We start from the raw sequence: 21,571 nt of genomic DNA, 5'->3' as shown, positions 1-21,571 counted from the left end.
GAATGCCTAATCTCACAGACTTACCACTGCTTATAAGGTATTATTGTATATAACTTATCCCCACCTTCCCTTCTATATCTATAACCTCAGGCAATTAGATGTAGTAAAAAGACAAGCAGGAGTTAAGTTACACATAAAATATTGTATTACTGATAATATTCATAAATAATAACAAAATGCAAAGTACATTTTAATATTGGCAACCATATAATCTGATTAAATGGTGATATGTAGTTCAGGTGGCACACAGACTTGTAGTTACTTAAAACGTCTCTAGTTAAGGCATTATTGGTGCTCAGCTTTCAGCCACATGTCTGTTCAATATGGCTGAAGCTGTGCTCTTCATTGTGTTGTCTTCAGTTCATGGTTAGCAAGAGATGCTTCTTTCAGATGTTAGTAAGAGAAAGCAAGCAAATTTATGGGTTTTCTGTCCAACCCCTACAGCCAATAGGACATCATGGTACTTAAAGGCTTCTGAGACAAGCCAATTCCAAATAGCCATACCTCAGACCATTGGGAGAAATAGAACATCTTAACACCTGCCCCCAAACCATATGTTAAAGTACACCTTCGCCTACTTGCGGGGGTAGAAAGACTTTAGCAAAGAAACACTCACCAAACTGGTTTAAGACACATCCCCCAAATCCTGTCGTAATATTACAAAGAGCTAAAGCGACTTAGTCGTTTGGGGCAAACACGAATGCCTCTCACCAAAGTAACACTAAATTACATTGCTTTGCCTAAATTATAAAGACATACAAAACATTTATTAAGTTATATGCAGGCGGCACGGTGGCGCAGTGGTAGCGCTGCTGCCTCGCAGTTAGGAGACCCGGGTTCGCTTCCTGGGTCCTCCCTGCGTGGAGTTTGCATGTTCTCCCCGTGTCTGCGTGGGTTTCCTCCGGGCGCTCCGGTTTCCTCCCACATTCCAAAGACTTGCATGTTAGGTGGATTGGTGATTCTAAATTGGCCCTAGTGTGTGCTTGGTGTGTGGGTGTGTTTGTGTGTGTCCTGTGGTGGGTTGGCACCCTGCCCAGGATTGGTTCCTGCCTTGTGCCCTGTGTTGGCTGGGATTGGCTCCAGCAGACCCCCGTGACCCTATTTGGATTCAGCGGGTTAGACAATGGATGGATGGAAGTTATATGCAAAATCTTACATCACAACAGTGTGTAAAGGGCAAGGCTCCAAACCCCTTCTGAATATGTGTGATCTCTAAGCCCTCAGACATCACGGTCTTAAAAACCATTGCGTGTTTGTAAAGGATATCATGACATGGCTCGGGGATACTCTGGGAAATCTTCATCAGTCAACATCATTCACCATTGCACCCACAGATGCAAGTTATGGCTTTACTGTGCAAAGCCATAATTTTGGCCAGATGTGATGCAGACTTCTCTGGAAGAGTAGCAAAGTGGAGTCAAATTTTGTGGTCTGACGAGTCAACATTTCAAATAGTTTTTAGAAAATAAAACAGCTGATGTGTTCTGCAGGCCAAAAAGGAAAAGGACCATCCGAACTGTTATCAGTATCAGGTCCGAAAGCCAGTGCCTGTTATAGTATGTTGGTGTGTCAATGGCACATCTGTGAGGTCACCATGAATGCAAAAAGAGACTTACAAAATACGTATCTTTCAGTCTTGCTGTCTTTTCCAGGGATGTCTCTGCATTTTCCAGCAGGACAAGACCAAACCATTACAAGTGCCTGGCTGTGTAAGCAGAGAGTGCGTGAACAAGATTAGCCTGCCTGAAGTTCTGACCTTTCTCTGACTGAGAATGTGGGGCGTATTATGAAACGCAAACTAGGAGCTATACAATGATGACCTGCGTGATGGATAAATGGAGGAAGTTTCCACTTGATTAGCTTAACCAACTTGTGTCTTTAGTGGACAAGCACTTTATACACGTTGTTAAAATAAATGGTGGCGTGACACGGTGGAAAGCATTCGACTCTTCCAACTTTTTGGGTTTGTGTTGCAGGCCCCAGATTTGACGTGTCAGTATATTTAACTTCACAACGTAAAGCATGAAACCATGTGTTGTAGTGTTTTCTATATAGCACAGGGTGAAAGGGATTTACAAATCAATCCTTATTGTTTTTAAAAGCATCTTCTATGCTGTACCAACTGTTCTGGAATTGGGATTGTGGTTCTGCTGCTCCTGGTTCTGTTTTGACTCCTGATCAGCTCGTACTCTCTTCTCCTGTTTTCACTCTCCAGTTTTTATTGACACTGATATTCCTGTTCTGACACTTAAGTTCAAAGTGGTCCTGAATCCTTACACATATATTGTATTTTGTCACCCCAAGATATTCTGAGCCCTGATGCACCCGACATACCATTCACCATGCGAATGTTACACATGAGCAACCAAGTGATCTGAAGATGTCTACCTTAACACTGGAAAATCATCATTTGGGATTGCTTTGAGGAATGGAAATGGGTGGCATCTATGGATGCCAGTTTAAAGGGTAATTACCTTGGGATGTGGAATGGTCTGCTGTCCATTTTCCAGCCTGAGGAGCAAAAAGCAGGACACAGTAAAAAACATGGAGGCAAGAGAGAAGACGAAGTGAGAAGCAGAGAGCATCCTAATCACCAAAAGGTCAAAAGATCATAATCATTATCAGAGAGGTGGACAAAAGAAGGATACATTAAAAAAAAAGACAAAGGAGAGCATCAAATAATGTTTTGACCTACATCCGCACTCTCCGGCGATCTTGGAGCTGCTCTTTCAGCATGGTGGATAGACGGGAATTGTGCATCACTTCTTTCTCCAGCTCCTGTCCAAAGAAACAGTAAAGACCAAGAGAACTGACGTTCAAATGCAAATGTGAAGAAGTGGATAATACATTTAAATTCCATTATTTTTTTGTAAAGCGCTCTTCACTGAGTGCGGGTTCAACCCAAAGAGATTCTTTCAGTATTTTAGCAGTACAAGAACAGTCAAAGAGCAAATGCACCGGGAGTAGTAAAGGGACATTAAAATATACAGACAGTTAAATAGTGAAGGCCTTCAACTTTAATTTTTCAGAGGTTTTCACAACTAAAGAAGTAGATAACCTCCCCACTGTAAAATGAACTATTAAGGAGGAACTGAGTGATTTGGCAACTGTAGAGAGAGAAGTGTAGCTTGGATAAAACAGGCTGAAATCTAACATATAACCAGGGCCAGAAAACATTTATCCTCAAGTTCTTACAGGAGTTAGTGAGTACTCTCATGTCAGAAGATAGCAAGAAGTCAGAATGGTGAAACCACTTTATAAGCAGAGGCCTCTATAAAGGACACGAAAAGGCTCTAAGGAGCAGTTTTTCTAAATAGTGAGAAGGGTACAGTGGTTAGTGATGGCCACACAGCTCCAGAAATGAGGGTTCAACTCAATGACACCACTCAAACTCCTATCCGTCTGTCCAACCATTTTCTAACCTGCTTTATCGAAGTTGGGGTCACCAATGAATAATATCTTTGTGGCACTTGATATAACTTGAGATGGGGCATCCACCCATTACACACACCCATATTGGGTGAATTCGAGGTGCCAGTTAACTCTCCACCTTTGAAATGTGAGAGGAAGACAAATGCACACAGTCACAGGGAGAACCTGCAAACTCTGCATGTGTAGTGACCTCCGCTGGGATCTGAAGCCACTCTAATAGAGGTGAGAGACATTTGTACTGACCAGTGCAGCACAGTGGCACTTTATTATTTGGGTTTATTTACTTGTTTAATCAGTTAAATTCATATTGTTTCATGTAAAACAGAAAGTAATAAAATGGGAAGGGAGGAAAAGAGCGGTCCAGAGTAAACACTCATCTTGCAACCAGTCTTTTCACACAGACAACAATGACATACTACACCAGCAGAACTGAGCTTACCTCTAAAAAGTCCAGAGCGATGGCATCTGCCTTCAGTAACTGACCGTACAGCGCAACCCACAGGCTGACCAGGCGGATGACCTTCTGCTTCTTGTTGAGGGAATATGCTGCCTTCTCCAGCTCGGACCCTTCAGTGTGCTCCGCTTGGTAGGTGAATGGAGTGTTAAGGAACTTCACCACACTTACAGAGCTCAGGGCCCATATTTATCGAGTGCCTCAGTATAAGAAAATGGTCCTCACTGGCTCAGTAGTTTGGTTCTACTGTTAGAAGTAAAAGCACTTTATCAATTTCCCTAATTTAGAAAACTACTCCTAACTTTAGCAGGATTTACGAGAGCTTCCGAGTTGTCTTAATACACTAGGAGCTGCCAGAAGATGGCATTTGGGCTGAGATCAGCAAGCACATCCTGGGACAATGTTTTGGAAACAATGGACAACAATGAATTTGTTAAAAGATATGGATTAGACTGAAATGGAATAAAATTAATATCATTCATGATTGGTCCACATAACATGGAAAAGCCATGCACTGTTTGCCAAAATGAAAATGTTGGTAACATTACGTGTAAAACGCAGCTTTGCAATAAAAGTATCCATTAAACGTCACTCATCACTTGTTACTATCTTCATTTCTTATTCATCACTTTTCATTTCATCTTTAACAAAACCAGTTATAATCAAAAAACAGGTACAATGATTAGTGTTGCGGAATGTAGGAGGCTATAAACACTCCTCAAATATCAGTGAAATGAAAGTGGTGTCAAACAGACACCAAAGTATGAGGAGTGTCTACAAGGGGGAGGCAAAAAAAAAATCAAAACATTATATAGCACCCTGAATTCATCACAAAGGATCCTTTACATCTCCATGAATCTTTTCTATCAATTGTTTTCTTTTAGCTGATTTCTGAATCATTATTACTTATGTTACTCCATAAACCTAAATTGGTTACAGGTATAGCTAAACTCTAATTAGCTGGTTAAAAAAGCTCTGAGAATGAAAAGTGACACATGATGTGTGAGAAATAAAGAGCTCTGTGTGATACTGGATGTGAGGTGCAACAACTGAGTATTGATGTGTGAGCAGAGATGAGTGACGAGCTACAGTCGAGTACTGGTGCAAGGTGAGCGATGTGTGAGGAGCAACAAGTGAGCTGTGCTGTGTGAGGAGAGATGAGCGAGGAGAAACAAGTCAGTAGTGACATGAGAGTAGCAACAAGTGAGTAGTGATGCATGATGAGATACAAGTGATCAGATACAAGTGAGTAGTGATGCAAGACAAATGACATACACTCACCTAAAGGATTATTAGGAACACAATACTAATACGGTGTTTGACCCCCTTTCGCCTTCAGAACTGCCTTAATTCTACGTGCCATTGATTCAACAAGGTGCTGAAAGCATTCTTTAGAAATGTTGGCCCATATTGATAGGATAGCATCTTGCAGTTGATGGAGATTTGTGGGATGCACATCCAGGGCACGAAGCTCCCGTTCCACCACATCCCAAAGATGCTCTATTGGATTGAGATCTGGTAACTGTGGGGGCCATTTTAGTACAGTGAACTCATTGTCATGTTCAAGAAACCAATTTGAAATGATTCGAGCTTTGTGACATGGTGCATTATCCTGCTGGAAGTAGCCATCAGAGAATGGGTACATGGTGGTCATGAAGGGATCGACATGGTCAGAAACAATGCTCAGGTAGCCCGTGGCATTTAAACGATGCCCAATTGACACTAAGAGGCCTAAAGTGTGCCAAGAAAACATCCCCCACACCATTACACCACCACCACCAGCCTGCACAGTGGTAACAAGGCATGATGGATCCATGTTCTCATTCTGTTTACACCAAATTCTGACTCTACCATTTGAATGTCTCAACAGAAATCGAGACTCATCAGACCAGGCAACATTTTTCCAGTCTTCAACTGTCCAATTTTGGTGAGCTTGTGAAAATTGTAGCCTCTTTTTCCTATTTGTAGTGGAGATGAGTGGTACCCGGTGGGGTCTTCTGCTGTTGTAGCCCATCCGCCTCAAGGTTGTGCGTGTTGTGGCTTCACAAATGCTTTGCTGCATACCTCGGTTGTAACGAGTGGTTATTTCAGTCAAAGTTGCTCTTCTATCAGCTTGAATCAGTCGGCCCATTCTCCTCTGACCTCTAGCATCAACAAGGCATTTTCGCCCACAGGACTGCCGCATACTGGATGTTTTTCCCTTTTCACACCATTCTTTGTAAACCCTAGAAATGGTTGTGCGTGAAAATCCCAGTAACTGAGCAGATTGTGAAATACTCAGACCGGCCCGTCTGGCACCAACAACCATGCCACACTCAAAATTGCTTAAATCACCTTTCTTTCCCATTCTGACATTCATTTTGGAGTTCAGGAGATTGTCTTGACCAGGACCACACCCCTAAATGAGTTGAAGCAACTGCAATGTGATTGGTTGATTAGATAATTGCATTAATGAGAAATTGAACAGTTGTTCCTAATAATCCTTTAGGTGAGTGTATAAGGTGAATTCAAGTGAGTAGTGATGTATGATGAGTCACAACTGATCAGATACAAGTGAGTACTGATGCAAGACAAATGACGTGTAAGGTGAATTCAAGTCAGTAGTGATGCATGATGAGCAATGCATGGTGAGTGACAAGCAAATAGTGATCCATGACAAACGATGCAAGTGGAGCTACAAATGAGCAATATAGAGTAATGAATGATATGTGATGAACACAAAGGCGAGTAATAGTGTGTGAAGAGATGTAAGTGATGAACTACAGGTTCCACAAGACTTGCAGTGAAGAGTGACACATGAGGTGCAATAAGAGAATGGTGATGTGTGAAGAGTGACGTGTGAGGTGCTTCAAGTGAGTAGTGGTGTGTGAGGAATGATGAGTGATGAGCTACTAGTGCGAAAAGACTTGTAGTGATGTGAGAAGAGTGATGCATGAGGTGCAACATATGAGTAGTAATGTGTGAGGAGATATGAGTGATTACCTACAGGTGATTAATACTGCAAGATGATACTTAATTGGAAAGTGATGTAGTAGAGATGTGTGAGGAGTGACAAGTAAGAAGTGATGAGCAACAAGCCAGTCATCTAAACATCATCATTATGAAAGTCAAATAAGTAGTGAGGATTATTATCTACAGTACTCTCTCGATTTTATGTCACTTTTTTGTCACACTTTAAATCAGGCTTATTTTAAAACCTACATAAATATGTTTGGTATCGTTCTTTTCAGAATTTATCGATTAATGTGATGATGTTGTTTGATGTTTAGATTCTTATTTTGTTTTTAAATTATAAACTAAAAAATATCAAGAACCCACATCCCGTGAGACAAGACTTTGTGCCAAGAGATTTAACCACGTCCGGGGTCAGAAATAAAAGACAAAGTGCAGGACAGCTGCTGTACAGGCTTTTAAATGTTCAAAGTGCCATGCGAGATGCAGATCACATGGGACGGCAGCAGCAGCAAACCAGTAGCTGATTGAGCAAAGAGGAGGTAAAAAAAACCTATTTGTTTCCTATAGGAGTTGGCGAGCAAAGCAAGCAGGGGGGAACCCCCTAGTTGTAATATACAGTGGTGATAAAGTAAAAAGTGATGAGAGACAAGTGAGTAGTGATACATGATGAATGATTCTTATGGAACCACTAGTCAGCAGAGAAGAGAATAAAGTGCTGAATGAACAACAGGCGAGTAGTGATATGTGAGAAGTGATTGTGAGGTGCAACATGTGAGTAGTGATGAGAGACTGTAACAAGGGAGTAGTGAGCAGGGACATGAGTGATACATGTTAAATAAAAAGTGACGATCAACAAGTCAGTAGTCATGCACAATGCATGAAAAGTGACAAGGATGCAATCCTAACATTTTTGTTCTGGTTTAATGCTGCACTGAGACATGCTGAGGAACTTAAAAGATAGAATTCATTGATACCAAAAGGATATTGATGGAAAAGAGCATTGCACAGATGGGCCGTTGGCATGAAGACGGAGTGAGTTAAGAGAAAGTCGTTCACACAAGAGTCTGTAACATAGAATTAAAAAAAGTGAGACAGGGAAGCAGTTCTGAAAGTCTGGACTCCACCCCATCGGCACCTTTTCCTCCTCACCTGCTGGCTCATTGTAGCCTGTGTCCACACGCACAGTTTCAAGTAAATGTTCCAGAATCTTCTCAGGGGTTCCTGACATCACAGTGTATCTAAGTAGGGCACAAATGAAAGAAATGTGATGCATGAGGCTTCATACTAACAATACCATATCATCTTTATCTGCTGTTATAAGCTAGGAGTTATTTTATGTACTCTAAAATGCACATATTTATGCATTTCTATTTTTTTTTTATGGTGAGCAATAACTTTTTTTAGTTTAAATTTTACTTTTGACTTCATTTTCTTCAGTTTGGAAATTTTTCACATCTTCTGCCCATGCCGTTTTGATCACTCTGCTATTTTAAAGATAATTCAATTGACGGTTGCTAACATGTTTCTAAGCTCGGTTACGGATTCACCAAAAAAGTACTGTATGGTATTCTTGGGCTAATTTTGCAGTTTCAAATTTCTACTATGATTTAATTTAGTTTTTCCGGCTGTGATGTTTGGTATTTTTTTGATTGACCGGTAGCCTGTTTATTGACTTCATCTGTTTTCCTGCCCCCTTTTTTACATTAACTTTCACCTTTCTGCCATTTGGAAGAACTCCTGCAGCTCTCTTAATTCATGGTAGTGGCACAAAGCTGGAGACCTACGTACATTTATGTTTGGGAATGTGGAGGTTTGGGTTTATGTCCCAGTTTTCCTGGTCAGTCCTACAATGCATAGCGCACACAGCAGAAAATATCATTGGGACCACTCTGCCCTCCGTTAAAGACATCTTTATCAAACATAAGGTTATTGAGCATTACAATGTAAGAAATTTGACAATTTGGCATTCAGTGCATCAAGTCTGTTTGTTTAGGTAATAGCTAAGCTGTCCTAATATCTCATCTACATTCTTCTTAAAGGTTATTAAAAGCGAGGAATGCACAATGGCTCCAGCATCATAGGGGAAATCAACATCCCTAAAACAGAAGGTTTGGCAGGTTCTGCCACAGGTTCTGCCCCTCAGCTACCTGAACTCTGAACTCAGTGCTGCCCCCTGCCTTCAGTTCTACTCTTAGTAGTTTATGTATATGGAGTACACTTGTTACATTTTGCTTTAATAATTAATTGTTCTTATTTACTACTATCTATTTTAATTTATCACTCTCTCTTTATTTACCTATTCATTTATTAACTAATGTAGTACAGTATTGTATAATCCTCTACTTGCCTTGCACTTGTTCTGCATTTATGTATAAGTTGCAGAACAGTCCTGTTGTTTCGTGCCACAGTAGACTGCAATATGACAATAAAGCCACTTGACTTGACAAAACAGAATTAACTTAGAAACTGTGGCAAAAATATGAATATTTCTAAATTTCTTATGAATATTTCTGAATTTTTTATGAAGATTGTAGCTAATTAACAGAGACTGATTGAAGGTAAAAATGACACAATGAATATAAAACCGATGGGGACACAAACCTGCAACCACAGGGTTCTCACTAGTCTGTGCTATATATTATATGTGGGCTCACATTATATGTGTGTTCATTATATGGGGTCACATTATATGTTGGGTCATGGGGGTCTCACTGGTTTTCACCCATCCTACTTTCCCATTATATGTTGTCCATTATATGTAGGCTAACATTATATGTGTGTCACATTATATGCGGGGTTATGGGGGTCCTACTGGTCTGTGCTATCCATTATATGTGGGCTCACATTATATGTGTGCCCATTATATGGGGTCACATTATATGTGAATTCACAGTGGTCCCACTGGTCTATACTATCCATTATTTGTTGGCTCACATAATATGTGTGTCCATTATATGGGGTCACATTATATGCGGTTACAGGGGTCCCACTGGCCTTTGCTATCCATTATATGTGAAAGCTGCTCTGATTGGGGGCACACAGAGTCAGTCTGGACATGAAAGCTCTTCTGTTAAAGTAATTTGGCTCTTCTATTTTGTATGTGCACACTGTCCAGGGACACTGCTATACCACTAATGCATTTTTACAAACTGGTTACTTAGTTTGCTTACTTTTGACCACTTCCCTGACTGTTCGGTCCAACCCGTGGACACTTCTCTAGAACTAGAACCACCTTGGCATGTTCCTCCAGGCGCACCGTGTTGGCCTCCACATCCTGCAAACAAACAGCAAAGTATCAAAATGAAGTCCAAGCATGACAGGAAAAACACAGACGCGGTCCTGCATGCAACTTGAGTAGTTTACCTTGAGGATGCGGTTGAAGTCATTCTTATCAACACGAAGGAAGTGGCAGTTATCCTCGCGCAGGATGATGGAGGCAGTCCGTGGTGAATCATTAACAAGTGCCAGCTGTCCAAAATCATCACCTTCATGAAGTGTCGTCACCAGCCCCTAGATCAATTGCAAAGGGTGTATGATCAGAAAAGCTGGAGGCCGGTGTCTTTCCCTCGATGCGGTCTTCTGGTTTTCACCCATCCTACCTTCCCATGTGTGACCACATTCACAGAACCTTTCCAGATGATGTACCATGATGTTCCTTTGTCTCCCTGGCTGAACACTAAAAAGACACGAACCAAGGCCACATTAACAAGAGCTGTGTCCAGAGCTCCGATACGAGTAAGTCCTCATCGTCCACACCATGTGTACCATTATTTGGCAACGCAAGAATTTCAAGTGATTTGGACAAGCAGTACTTACAGACAGTTCCAGCTTTGGCATGGGACTCAAAAATGAGGACTGCTGCGAGCTCCCGCCTCACCTGTCAATCAAAGACGGTGTCATTCCAAGGGTCTTTATGCATTAAGTTTACACTGCTTGTTGGTTGAGTTCAAAGGAATAAAATTGCTGTGAAACGTAATAATTTACAGCAAATTTCCATTTCACACGTGTGAATTATGCTTACGCTTCTCAAAATTACTTTTGCGCGTCTGAAAATTATGAATACAATTCTTAAGTGTGAGTAAATGGTCACTTTGTCGCCCCAAATATATCATTATAATTATAATAAGAATTCCAAGAGCTAAACTTAAAAGAAGTGGCGAGGTGGCCTTCTGCTGTTATGCACCTAAAATCTGAAATAGCTGACTGATAGGAATTCACCAGGCAAAAATGGTGGAGCATTTTAAAAAACTGCTAAAAACTCATTACTTGAAAATGGCTTTCTCAGAGCTTCATTTTAGTGTAACCCTGATATTCTGTATGTGGATTGAATTATCATTGTCGTTTATGGTGGCTCCACAATCCATACTAACCCCTACTTTGTCTTCTGGTCTTTTTTCGGTTCTCTGTGGTGGTGATTTGCGGCATCACCACCTGATCAAAGCACCACAATGTCCCTACATTGATGGACTGAAGGCCAGAGGTCCACATGACCGTCATCATCAAATTCTTCCATGTGAACCCTGAATACAATGAGGACTGATTGAGGTCATTTACGTTACGTAGAATGCATAGAGGGGGCTGGGTGGTCTTGTGGCCTCTGAACCCCTGCAGATTTTGTTTTTATTTTCTCCAGCTGGATGGATTTTTTTTTTTTTTTTGTCCTTCCTGGCCATCGGACCTCACTTTTTAATCTTTATCAATTACTATTGCCTAATTTTATTGTTAGATTTTTCTTTTTTTCTTTCTTCATCTTGTAAAGCACTTTGTGCTACAACATTTGAATGAAAATGTACCATAGAAATAAATGTTGTTGTTGTGGGGAGATTAACTCGATTGGCAAAGCACTTCTTTGTTTGCCTCCTAAAATGATCGGTTCGTAAAATGCAGCATAAGCTCCAAAATATTAAGTTATTATACAATTTATCACAAGATAATAGGAAAAAGAATTAACTGTGGAAATCACAAATAAGATGGAATTGGAGGTTGTAGATAAAGCAGATGATATAGTATACGCCCAAATGGTTCTGATATGAGTGCAGATGAAGCTAAAGGATTTCACTAAATGACAATGCTTTATTTGATGACATGAGGAAGCTGATGGTAGTTTTACACTAGAATAAAGGTATAAGTCATAGCTTTACAATTATTGCATATGAGATATACTTGAGCATATTAAATAATTAGGTAAAATACACAAAGATCCCCAAAAGGTAATGTGAAAGAGCAAATTTCCCCTCACGGATCAATTAAGTATTATTATCCGGCAGACCCCTGTGACCCTGTAGTTAGGATATAGCGGGATAATGGATAGATGGATTATTATTATTAAAAAGGGTCAACCAATTCAAGCAGTGCAGGCAATTTGCTGTGGTTTTAGTGTTAATGAATTATCACATTGCTTGAACAAGATCAACCCAAGATCATAAAACACAATAAGTCTACTACCTGTACGTTAGTCGCACCGAAACACATACTCTTTTTTTCAACATTTGGCCACAAGCACATTAATACAAAATAATGTAGAAATGCGTATAAAAAAAAAGTAATGCGGAAATCGCTCTTAAAAACAGTTAACAGCCTTCACACTCTAAAAACTGTGCATCAAAGCACCATACCTTATGTAAAATGAACTAACATTGCTTAAGTGCTTCGCAGGCTCAAAGCCCAAAAACTGTAATGATGTATCGACACGTTAAGAGTTCGTCTAACTGAGCGTCACTCGGGGAACAGTAAAGACACATCTTGACCTGAAGCGTTAGATCGGAGGATTACTCAGGCTGTAAAAAACAGTCCTGAAAGCGTTAGTCCCGAGCATCACTCAGGCAACCGTATAGACGTACGTGTCTTGTTTAAGCATTAGACTGGAGGATTACTCGGGCTGTAAAAGTGCCAACAGCATTAGTACCCAGCGTTGCTTGGGAAACAATAAAGGGGCGTGTTGCATAAGCGACAGGCCTAAGCGTTACCCAGGCAATGGTAATGGTGTCTCGTGAGAAACGTTTTTCAGTAGCCCAGGTGTTTCACACTCTTAACAGTGATACGAGCAGTGATGACGAAGTGAATCTGTCTTCAGAGAGTGAAATTAAAATGGACAGTACAATCAAAAGCGATTCTGATGACTCCGAAAGCAACGCTCGTGTCAAACGCACATGTGCAGTGGGCTGTTCAAAAGCTGATCAGCCTGGAAAGAAAATCAAGGCCACCTTAACAAGTGTGCATCCAGAGCTCTGATACAAGTAAGCCATCATCATCCTCACCCTACATACCACTATTTTCAAGTGATTTGGACAAGCAGTACTTACAGACAGTTCCGGCTTTGGCATGGGACTCAAAAAATGAGGACTGCCGCGAGCTCCCGCCTCACCTGTCAATCAAAGACGGTGTCATTCCAGGGGTCTTTATGCATTAAGTTTACACTGCTTGTTGCTCGAGTTCAATGGAGTGAGGATTTTTGACAGTGATACGAGCTGTGATGACAGAGTGAATCTGTCTTCAGGGAGTGAAATTGACACGGACAGTAAAATCAAAAGTGATTCTGATAAATCCGAAAGCGACGCTCGTGTCAAACGCACGTGTGCAGTGGGCTGTTCAAAAGCTGATCAGCCTGGAAAGAAAATCCACAAGGAATCACGCTACTATTGTCCCAACTGTGATGCTGGCTTGTGTATTTCACTGTGCTTCAAGATATACCAGACAAATGACACATTGCGACAGTATATATGGTATTAGCATTATTTTTATTATTATTATTTGTATCATTATTATACTTTCTGTACTTCTGACTTTGTACTTTTAATGTTTTGCACATTTTACAGAAGATCAGATTTAATAAATATGTAATTTTTGAAGCAAACACTTTTTACATGTATTTTCAAGAAAAAATGTAACGCCAAAGAGTTTAAACAGAATACAGCAGAAAGAAACTCATTCTAAAATGTAGAATAACTTCATCTTTTGGAGTTTACGTAGCATTTTAGGAAACGGGAGGAAAGCGAAGAAGTGCTTTGGCAGCGGCAAACAGAAAGGAATGGGGCAACAAACTCAGAGCTGCCCACATCTAACTATGCAAACGCAGATAACGTTATGTGGGCAGGTCTGAAATCCTAACCCCGCCCATGTATGTGCACACCTTCCTAAAGTCTGCACTCCGCCTCCCACAGAGCTCAGTCTCCACCCCATCTGGCAACCAGGGAGCATGACAGTTCGTTCAAACTTGAAAGCTGCACTTCTAACTTTCAGAAGCAAGCAGAAGAACAAGCATAATTTTCAGAAGTGCAAAAGTTTAATTCACACGTGGCAACTGTAAATTTGTCGTAAATTATTAAGAGTTATTTCTGACAGCGATCTTACTCCGTAGAGTTCTCTCAGGCCAACATAAATGAACTGTTTGCCCAGACTTTGCCACTAGGTGGCAGCATCATCATCTTATCCTAAGCAGTACAGATTTCTTGGTGTAAAAGTGCTCAAGGTGAATGAGAACGTGCCATTCTTGGCTTACCGAGCTGGAAAGGTGTGCCACGGCCTTGCTATGAAGTAGCTCCTCGTAGATCACTTCCAGATCTTCAGGGCTCCTCTGACACGGCCTAATTGAAAAGGGAAGGGCATCAGAAAAGCCAGAGTGAAATCATCTTTCTTAAGAAAATGCAGTAGTGGATGCCGAACACCTCCCTAACCTTTGGCAGACAGCTATATTTAGCTGGGACAGCTCGAGGGTAAGTGGAAGCCAGGTTAAACACTTGGAGCTGCGTCACCACCCTGCTAGCAAAAAACACGTGGCATCAGGGTGGAGTGGCCTTGCTGCTGCGAAGTCAGCTCATTAGTGGCATTCAGCACTCGTGCTAAGAGACAGGGGGCTTGTGTATGCACTTTACGGGCTGGAAGGCTTGGACAGGAATTAAGTAAACCATCTCTTAGGAGTCAGGAATGTTATGAATGCAGTGGGCCGCCTCATGAATTTGAACCTTTTTTAATGGTGAACGTCATAGGCTGCCTCTGTTTATTCGAGCAAAAAGAGATGAGGGGCAGATGGGGAGCAAATGTCTTACAAATCATGCAGGAAATACAAGCCTGTGGGACTCAGCACAATAAAAAAATCTAGGAGTGGTCATAAGAGTGCACTGAAAAAAGGGAGTGTGCACTGAAGCAGCCATTAATTACAAGAGAGATTAATTCACGTTAAAAATGAGGTTAGAGGACAACGTGCCTGGCATGTACACACCTTTTACAGAAAACACCTGCACCTACAAACAGCAGGTGCACTTTCAGGCCCATTATAGCAAATTTAAGGCTGTGAGGGGCAGGAGCCATCACACTCACTCATACCAGGCTATTTTAGAGCCTTCAATCAGGCTAAATGTGGAACTGGTAGAAAAACACAAAGACCTAAGGAGAACATGCAAAGTATACAAAGACAGCAATTCACTTTGAACCCACTCCCTCAAAGCTGTAAAACTAGTGTAGGGGTTTATGGGGAGTTATACGAACAATAAGCAGGCCGAACATCTTTGGGCTATGGGAGGAAAGACAGAGTACCTTTAGAACATTAGAAAGATCTAGAAGACAACAGGTCATTCATCCTGACAAAGGTCACCAGTCTTATCCACCCAAATACTCCAAAACAACATCACGTCGGGTTTTCAAGGTGCTTATTGTCCTCCTGTCTACCACACTACTCTGTCACTTATTTCAAGTGTCTGTGGTCCTCTGTGTGAAGAAAAACTTCCTAATGTTTGCAAAAAATGTACACTTCACAAGTTTCCAATTGTGTCCCCGAGTTCTTGATGATCTCACTTGAAAGTCACCGTCTCAATCCACTGGACTAATTTACTTCATAATTTTGAACACTTCAGTCAGGTCTCCTCTTAATCTCCTTTTACTTGAAGTACGAAGGCTCAGCTCTTGTAACCTTTTCTTATAACTCATCCCTGGTAGTCCTGGATTTAGCTGAGTCATTCTTCGCTCCACTTTTTCTAGCACCTCTACTCCAGGTGTGGCCTCACAGCTGTGTTAAAAAGCCTGAAAATAACCTCCATGAACATCAGGGCCCTATATAACTCCAGTTCTCAAGTCTTTGCACTGGCTTCCAGTTCAGCTTAGCTCTGATTTTTACTTACGAAGCCTTAAATGGTCAAGGCCACACTTACTTACCTGAACTTTATATTACTTACAAAGGAGAGCGCTCAGCTGGATGAGGTCTCCCACCAGGACCATATTTCATCAATTAATGGACAGATATTGTTGGTCTCCACTTATGTTTAATCAGTCCTACCTTGTTCTTTCTGTGTTTTAACAAATATCTATTTAGATGGCCCCCAGTTTGAATTAATAATTAGTAAAACATATACTTTATTTTAACTGACCACTGTTCACAGCACTCTGCACTGGCACTTAGTGAAAACAGCAATACAAAAAAAATAAGTTTCCATATTGTATTAATAGTTTTTGAACACAACATGGAAATACCTGGAGAGAAGGTGAACTTCAGCAGGTTTCTCTCCCTCAGCCCCAAAGAAATCTCACTGAAGGTATGTTGTTCATCAGTGGTGCAATTCCGCAGCGGAGCATCCATGTTCATTTGATTCTGGTGTCAACCTTGCTAATGGCAGAGTGCCGCACAGTGAATGTTCGAACTACCCATAAGCCATCGGGAGTGTGTTATATTGTGTCAACTTTCATCTGTTGAGGTTACTGAAAAATTTTCAAGTTGTCCTTATTTATTGATTTACCTTCATATCTATCTATCTATCTAGTATATAGTCCCTTTCCTATCATATAGTACCTTATTTATCTATCTATTATATACAGTAGTACATTATCATCTATTTACTCTCCATCTATCATGTATATAGTGCCTCTTCTCTCCATCTATCATGTATATAGTGCCTCTTCTATCTATCAAGTATATAGTGCCTCTTCTATCCATCTATCCATCCATATCTAGTATATAGTGCCTCTTCTCCATCCATCCTCTTCTATCCATCTATCAAGTATATAGTGCCTCTTCTATCCATCTATCTAGTATATAGTGCCTCTTCTATTCATCTATCTAGTATATAGTGCCACTTCTATCTATCTAGTATATAGTGCCTCTTCTATCCATCTATCAAGTATATAGTGCCTCTTCTATCCATCTATCTATCTAGTATATAGTGCCTCTTCTCTCCATCTATCATGTATATAGTGCCTCTTCTCTCCATCTATCATGTATATAGTGCCTCTTCTCTCTATCTAGTATATAGTGCCTCTTCTATCCATCCATCTATCAAGTATATAGTGCCTCTTCTATCCATCTATCTAGTATATAGTGCCTCTTCTATCCATCTATCTAGTATATAGTGCCTCTTCTATCCATCTATCTAGTATATAGTGCCTCTTCTATCTATCTATCAAGTATATAGTGCCTCTTCTATCCATCTATCAAGTATATAGTGCCTTTTCTTTCTGTCTGTCTATCTCATTGGTTCCCAAACTTGGTCCTGGAGACCCACTGTGGCTGCAGTTTTTTGTTCCTATCAACTTCCATTTCTCATTGGTCTCCTAGCCTAATTAAGTGAGTTATTATTTCCCAGTTTCTGTGTTTTGGAGTCAATGTAGAAATTACAAAGTAAGTTTGATGGATTTTTATTAAAATGTAATAAGCAGTTTTATGGGGAATGTGTTTTTTTTTTAGGTCGTTAACAATATTTTCAACCTAATTTTCATTCTGCTTTTCCAGGTGTTCTGATTATTTACTAATCAGCTGGTCTGACACTGAAGTCATTGCTGCTTTCATCATCCCAGGTGCCTGCTATGCAGGTTGTTAATTGTCACTATTAGGGTTAAATGAAGGAAGCAAACTACACACAAAAAGGGGAAAATAACAGGAAAACAAACAAACAAAAAAAAAAACAGAAATATTTCTAAATGTCTTATAAATGTAAAAACCATACTGGTCTGTTTTTATGAATGCAGAATAAGAGTTAAAAAAGACCAGCTAATTAAATGAGATCAGTTGTTATTGATTATTATCACCGATTGTGAATCTGGTTGGAACAAAAACCTGCAGCCACAGGGGGTCCCCAGGACCCGTGTTTGGGAATCACTAATCTATTTAAATTCTTCTTCATCTTCTTTCAGCTGCTCGATGAGGATGTACAAGATTAGAAATGAGGACATTACAGGATCAGCTCGGGTTGGACGGTTGGGAGACAATGTCAGAGAGGGGAGATTGTGTTGCTATGGACATGTGCAGAGGAGAGATGCTGAGTATATTGGGAGAAGGATGTTAAAGATAGAGCTGCCGGGGAAGAGGAACAGAGGAAGGCCTAAGCGAAGGTTTATGGATGTGGTGAGAGAGGACATGCAGATGGTGTGTGCAACAGAACAAGATTTTTTACATTTACTTAGCACTTTTCTGACTACTCAAAGCACTTTACACAATCAGTGGAGAGCCACTTTACCAAACACCAGTGTGTGGCATCGACATGGATGATGCGATTTTTTATTTTGCGGCAGCACACTCCTCATACGTGAGCTATTTACAGAGCTGAAAATCACAGGGAGGAACATAAAAAAAAACAACAGCGGTGTAACACGAGAACCAGGTACTGTTGTTCTGTAAATAAATGAATGTAATGGTTGATGAACAAGATCTACTGTTTGTTTAGACTGCTACCCGCAAGTAGATATCTGGACAGGTGGGCAGATGACTGAATGGAAGTTCAGCTTGATGAACACAGGGCAGCTTCAGAGATGCAGGTTTTCATGTATGCAATACACCAACAGCTAAGCTTAGTTTTTCGAGAACAAAAATGTCAGGACCGAGCCTTGGAGTACTGCACCCCTGGTCCCAAGGGTGGATGGGTCACTTTGATGGGGTTTGATTTTATCTTTGACTTTCTCTGTTATGCAACAGTGTGAATTCCGACCGCTTCACTGTCCACACACTTTGAGTTGTAGATTTAATTATTCAATGGATACATCTGACATACATTAGCCCATCAAAAATGAGAGATTTCGATTTTTGCAAACCTTTCTGAAAACATACCTTCAATTTGCCATTATGGATTATTGAGTGTAGATTACTTGGCCAAAATGGCGGCATGTGCATCCATGACAAATAAAATCTACAACATAGTAAAGTGATCCGAGAGTGAAGGGGTCTGAATATTCTGTGACTGCACTGTAATGGACCACAGACCACCAGAGGTTTACTTTCACCAGGGTTGCGGCTGACTGTATTTTTAGTTTGCCTCTCCTCGACTGTCAACAGGCCACAGCTCACTAGTACTAGTAATGGGCCTGCTGTGTACTTACATTGTTAGGATCTGTTCATGTCGGTCAGTTTTATTCTACTGTGTGTTTCAATTACTCTGCAGTGTTATGTGTGGGCATTAGGGAATTTGAAAAATGTAAAATTTGTATTTCTGGTGCCCTGTCTTGTTTGTATGCTGGCTGGGATAGGCTCCAGCAGACCCCCGCGACCCTGTTCAGGATTAAGTGGGTTAGAAAATTTTATCTGTAAATGTGTTACAGTGCATCGAGACCCGCACCCAATGAAGGGTACAATATGAGGGACGTTCAAAACGTTTCTGCACGTTCGTATTTTCGTTGGAAATGGTGAAGGCGGGAGGAGTAGTAATTGGACATTAAAAAGCTGGTATGATGCTGGGAAAATTGTGTCGCAAACAAAGGTGACTATGAAGACAGTGATGTCATTTGTATTTTTGAAATTCTTAATAAATACAACTAAAAAAAAAAAGTGAAGACACTTTTTGAACATCCCTCGTATAAAAAGAAGGTTGACTTAGCTCTCGGTCCGATATCTGGGTTATTTAAACAAAGGTGGGTGGCACTCACAGTTTCCGCAAAGCCATGGTGAGCAGAGCATCTGGGCCCAGCTGGTTCAAGAGCGACAAGGCCTCCTGTAAATCCTCCTCCGTGTCCTTCTCATTGGAATTGGAAAGAGATTCGGCCCCATAACTTGCCTCCAGGAAACGGTAAAACTGCATGTCCTTATCCTGGAAATTTAGTTCTTGCCTTACTGAAAAAATGCAGAAAGAACAAAGACATTGATGTTCTATTGTGGAAATTTAAACAAAAAGACTTAAAGATGAAGGCTAAATCAACTAGCTGAACAATGGAGGGTGGCACAAACACAACATACAGGGGGCATTCATCTGGATGGAAAGCCAGATATCCACATCACCATCATCATCATCAAATTCTTTCATATGAACCTGAAAGCCATGAGGACTGATTGAGATCACTGATGTTAGGTAGAATTCCTAGAGGAGGCTGGGTGATCTCGTGGCCTTGGAACCCCTGCAGATTTTGTTTTTTTTTCTCTTCAGCCCTCTGGAGTTTTTTGTTGTTGTTATTGTTGCTTTTTGTGTCCTTCCGGCCATCGGACCTTACTGTTTCTGTCACTTAGCATTGCCTAATCTTATTTTTATATTTTTCTTCCTTCACCTTGTAAAGCACTTTGAGCTACATCATTTGTATGAAAATATACTCTTTAAATTAATGTTGTTGTCCAGATATATCAGTAAAAAAATAAGCAACGTACTTCCAAGAAAATGTAAATTTTTCAAAGAGTTTGCAAGTTTTAAATGCCTTCTTGCTATGATATAATTGAATGTAGTTGATGGGTTTTATAAAACATTTCAGTTTTTAACAATGATTGGGAATTGGCTATTTCCCCAAAAATTATAATCAAATTAATAACATGAATGTCACTTTTTTTGTATCTTTTGGAAGAAACTCTATATCTAAATGATGCCCATGTACAAAAAATGGCATTGTGAAATAATGAAAATAAAAAATACACTTTTAATTAAAGAGATATAATAAAGAAAAATGGAAAAGATATAAATATTATCTCTGATGATTCCAGGAAAGGAAAAATATATATTCCTTAACAGGCCATAATAATATTATATTTTCTGTCTCTCTTGAAATACACATATATATATACATATATATATATATATATATATATATATATATATATATATATATATTGTGGTCCCCGGCCGGACGCCCAGAGGAGGGCTTGTGCCTCCTCCAGACCGTGAGGGGGCGTCCATCCTGGTTATGTTGGGGGCCTCGGGTACAGGGCTTGGAAGCCCAGCCCTGTAGGGAACCGTGGCCACCGCCAGGCAGCGCCCCGATGCCGGAATATCCCGTGTGGTCCCCAGCCGGAGGAGGCACAGGACCAGAGGAGGGCTTGTGCCTCCTCCAGACCGCGAGGGGGCGTCCGTCCTGGTTATGTGGGGGCCACGGGTAGAGAGCTTGGAAGCCCAACCCTGTAGGGGCCCGTGGCCACCGCCAGGCGGCGCCCAGGTGCCTGAGAAACCCTGGAGCCCAGCACTTCCGCCACACCAGGAAGTGCTGGGGAAAGACGACAGGGGACACCCGGACGGCTTCCGGGTGCGCAGCCGGCACTTCCGCCGCACTGGGGTGTGGCTAAGACTGATTGCCGGGAAGCAGCTGGAGCCCATCCAGGTTCCTATAAGAGGGGCCGCCTCCCTCCAGTCAAGGGCGAGAGTCGGGAGGAAGGAAGGCAAAGCTGGAGAGAGGACAGGAGGCGGCCAGGAAAAGGACTGTGTGGCCTGCACTTTGGGAGATCGGTGCAAGAGGCACTGGGGTTTGTGAGCACGTATTTATTGTAAATATTGTAAATAAACGGTGTGTTGGGTGAAACTATGTTGTCTGTCTGCCTGTGTCCGGGCCAGCGTTCACAATATATAT

General features: G+C 41.0%; 1 protein-coding gene across 2 annotated transcripts in view; it reads right to left on the bottom strand.

Annotated features, from left to right (window-relative positions):
* The window catches only part of rapgef3 (Rap guanine nucleotide exchange factor (GEF) 3), a 115,630-nt gene that overhangs the window by 22,551 nt on the left and 71,508 nt on the right, over nt 1-21,571 (bottom strand). For both annotated transcript variants that reach the window (XM_039746859.1, XM_039746860.1), the window contains exons 5-15: nt 19,679-19,862; nt 14,340-14,424; nt 10,658-10,718; nt 10,441-10,517; nt 10,205-10,351; nt 10,012-10,115; nt 7,991-8,079; nt 7,827-7,905; nt 3,872-4,022; nt 2,696-2,778; nt 2,475-2,511 (exon numbers count right to left, since the gene is read on the bottom strand). In XM_039746859.1, coding sequence (XP_039602793.1) covers nt 2,475-2,511; nt 2,696-2,778; nt 3,872-4,022; nt 7,827-7,905; nt 7,991-8,079; nt 10,012-10,115; nt 10,205-10,351; nt 10,441-10,517; nt 10,658-10,718; nt 14,340-14,424; nt 19,679-19,862 — 1,097 coding nt within the window. The remainder of the gene's footprint in view (nt 1-2,474; nt 2,512-2,695; nt 2,779-3,871; nt 4,023-7,826; nt 7,906-7,990; nt 8,080-10,011; nt 10,116-10,204; nt 10,352-10,440; nt 10,518-10,657; nt 10,719-14,339; nt 14,425-19,678; nt 19,863-21,571) is intronic.

This window comes from Polypterus senegalus, chromosome 3 (genome assembly GCF_016835505.1).
Source record: "Polypterus senegalus isolate Bchr_013 chromosome 3, ASM1683550v1, whole genome shotgun sequence".
Classification (NCBI taxonomy): domain Eukaryota; kingdom Metazoa; phylum Chordata; class Cladistia; order Polypteriformes; family Polypteridae; genus Polypterus; species Polypterus senegalus.
This window is presented reverse-complemented; position numbering and strand designations above follow the sequence as displayed.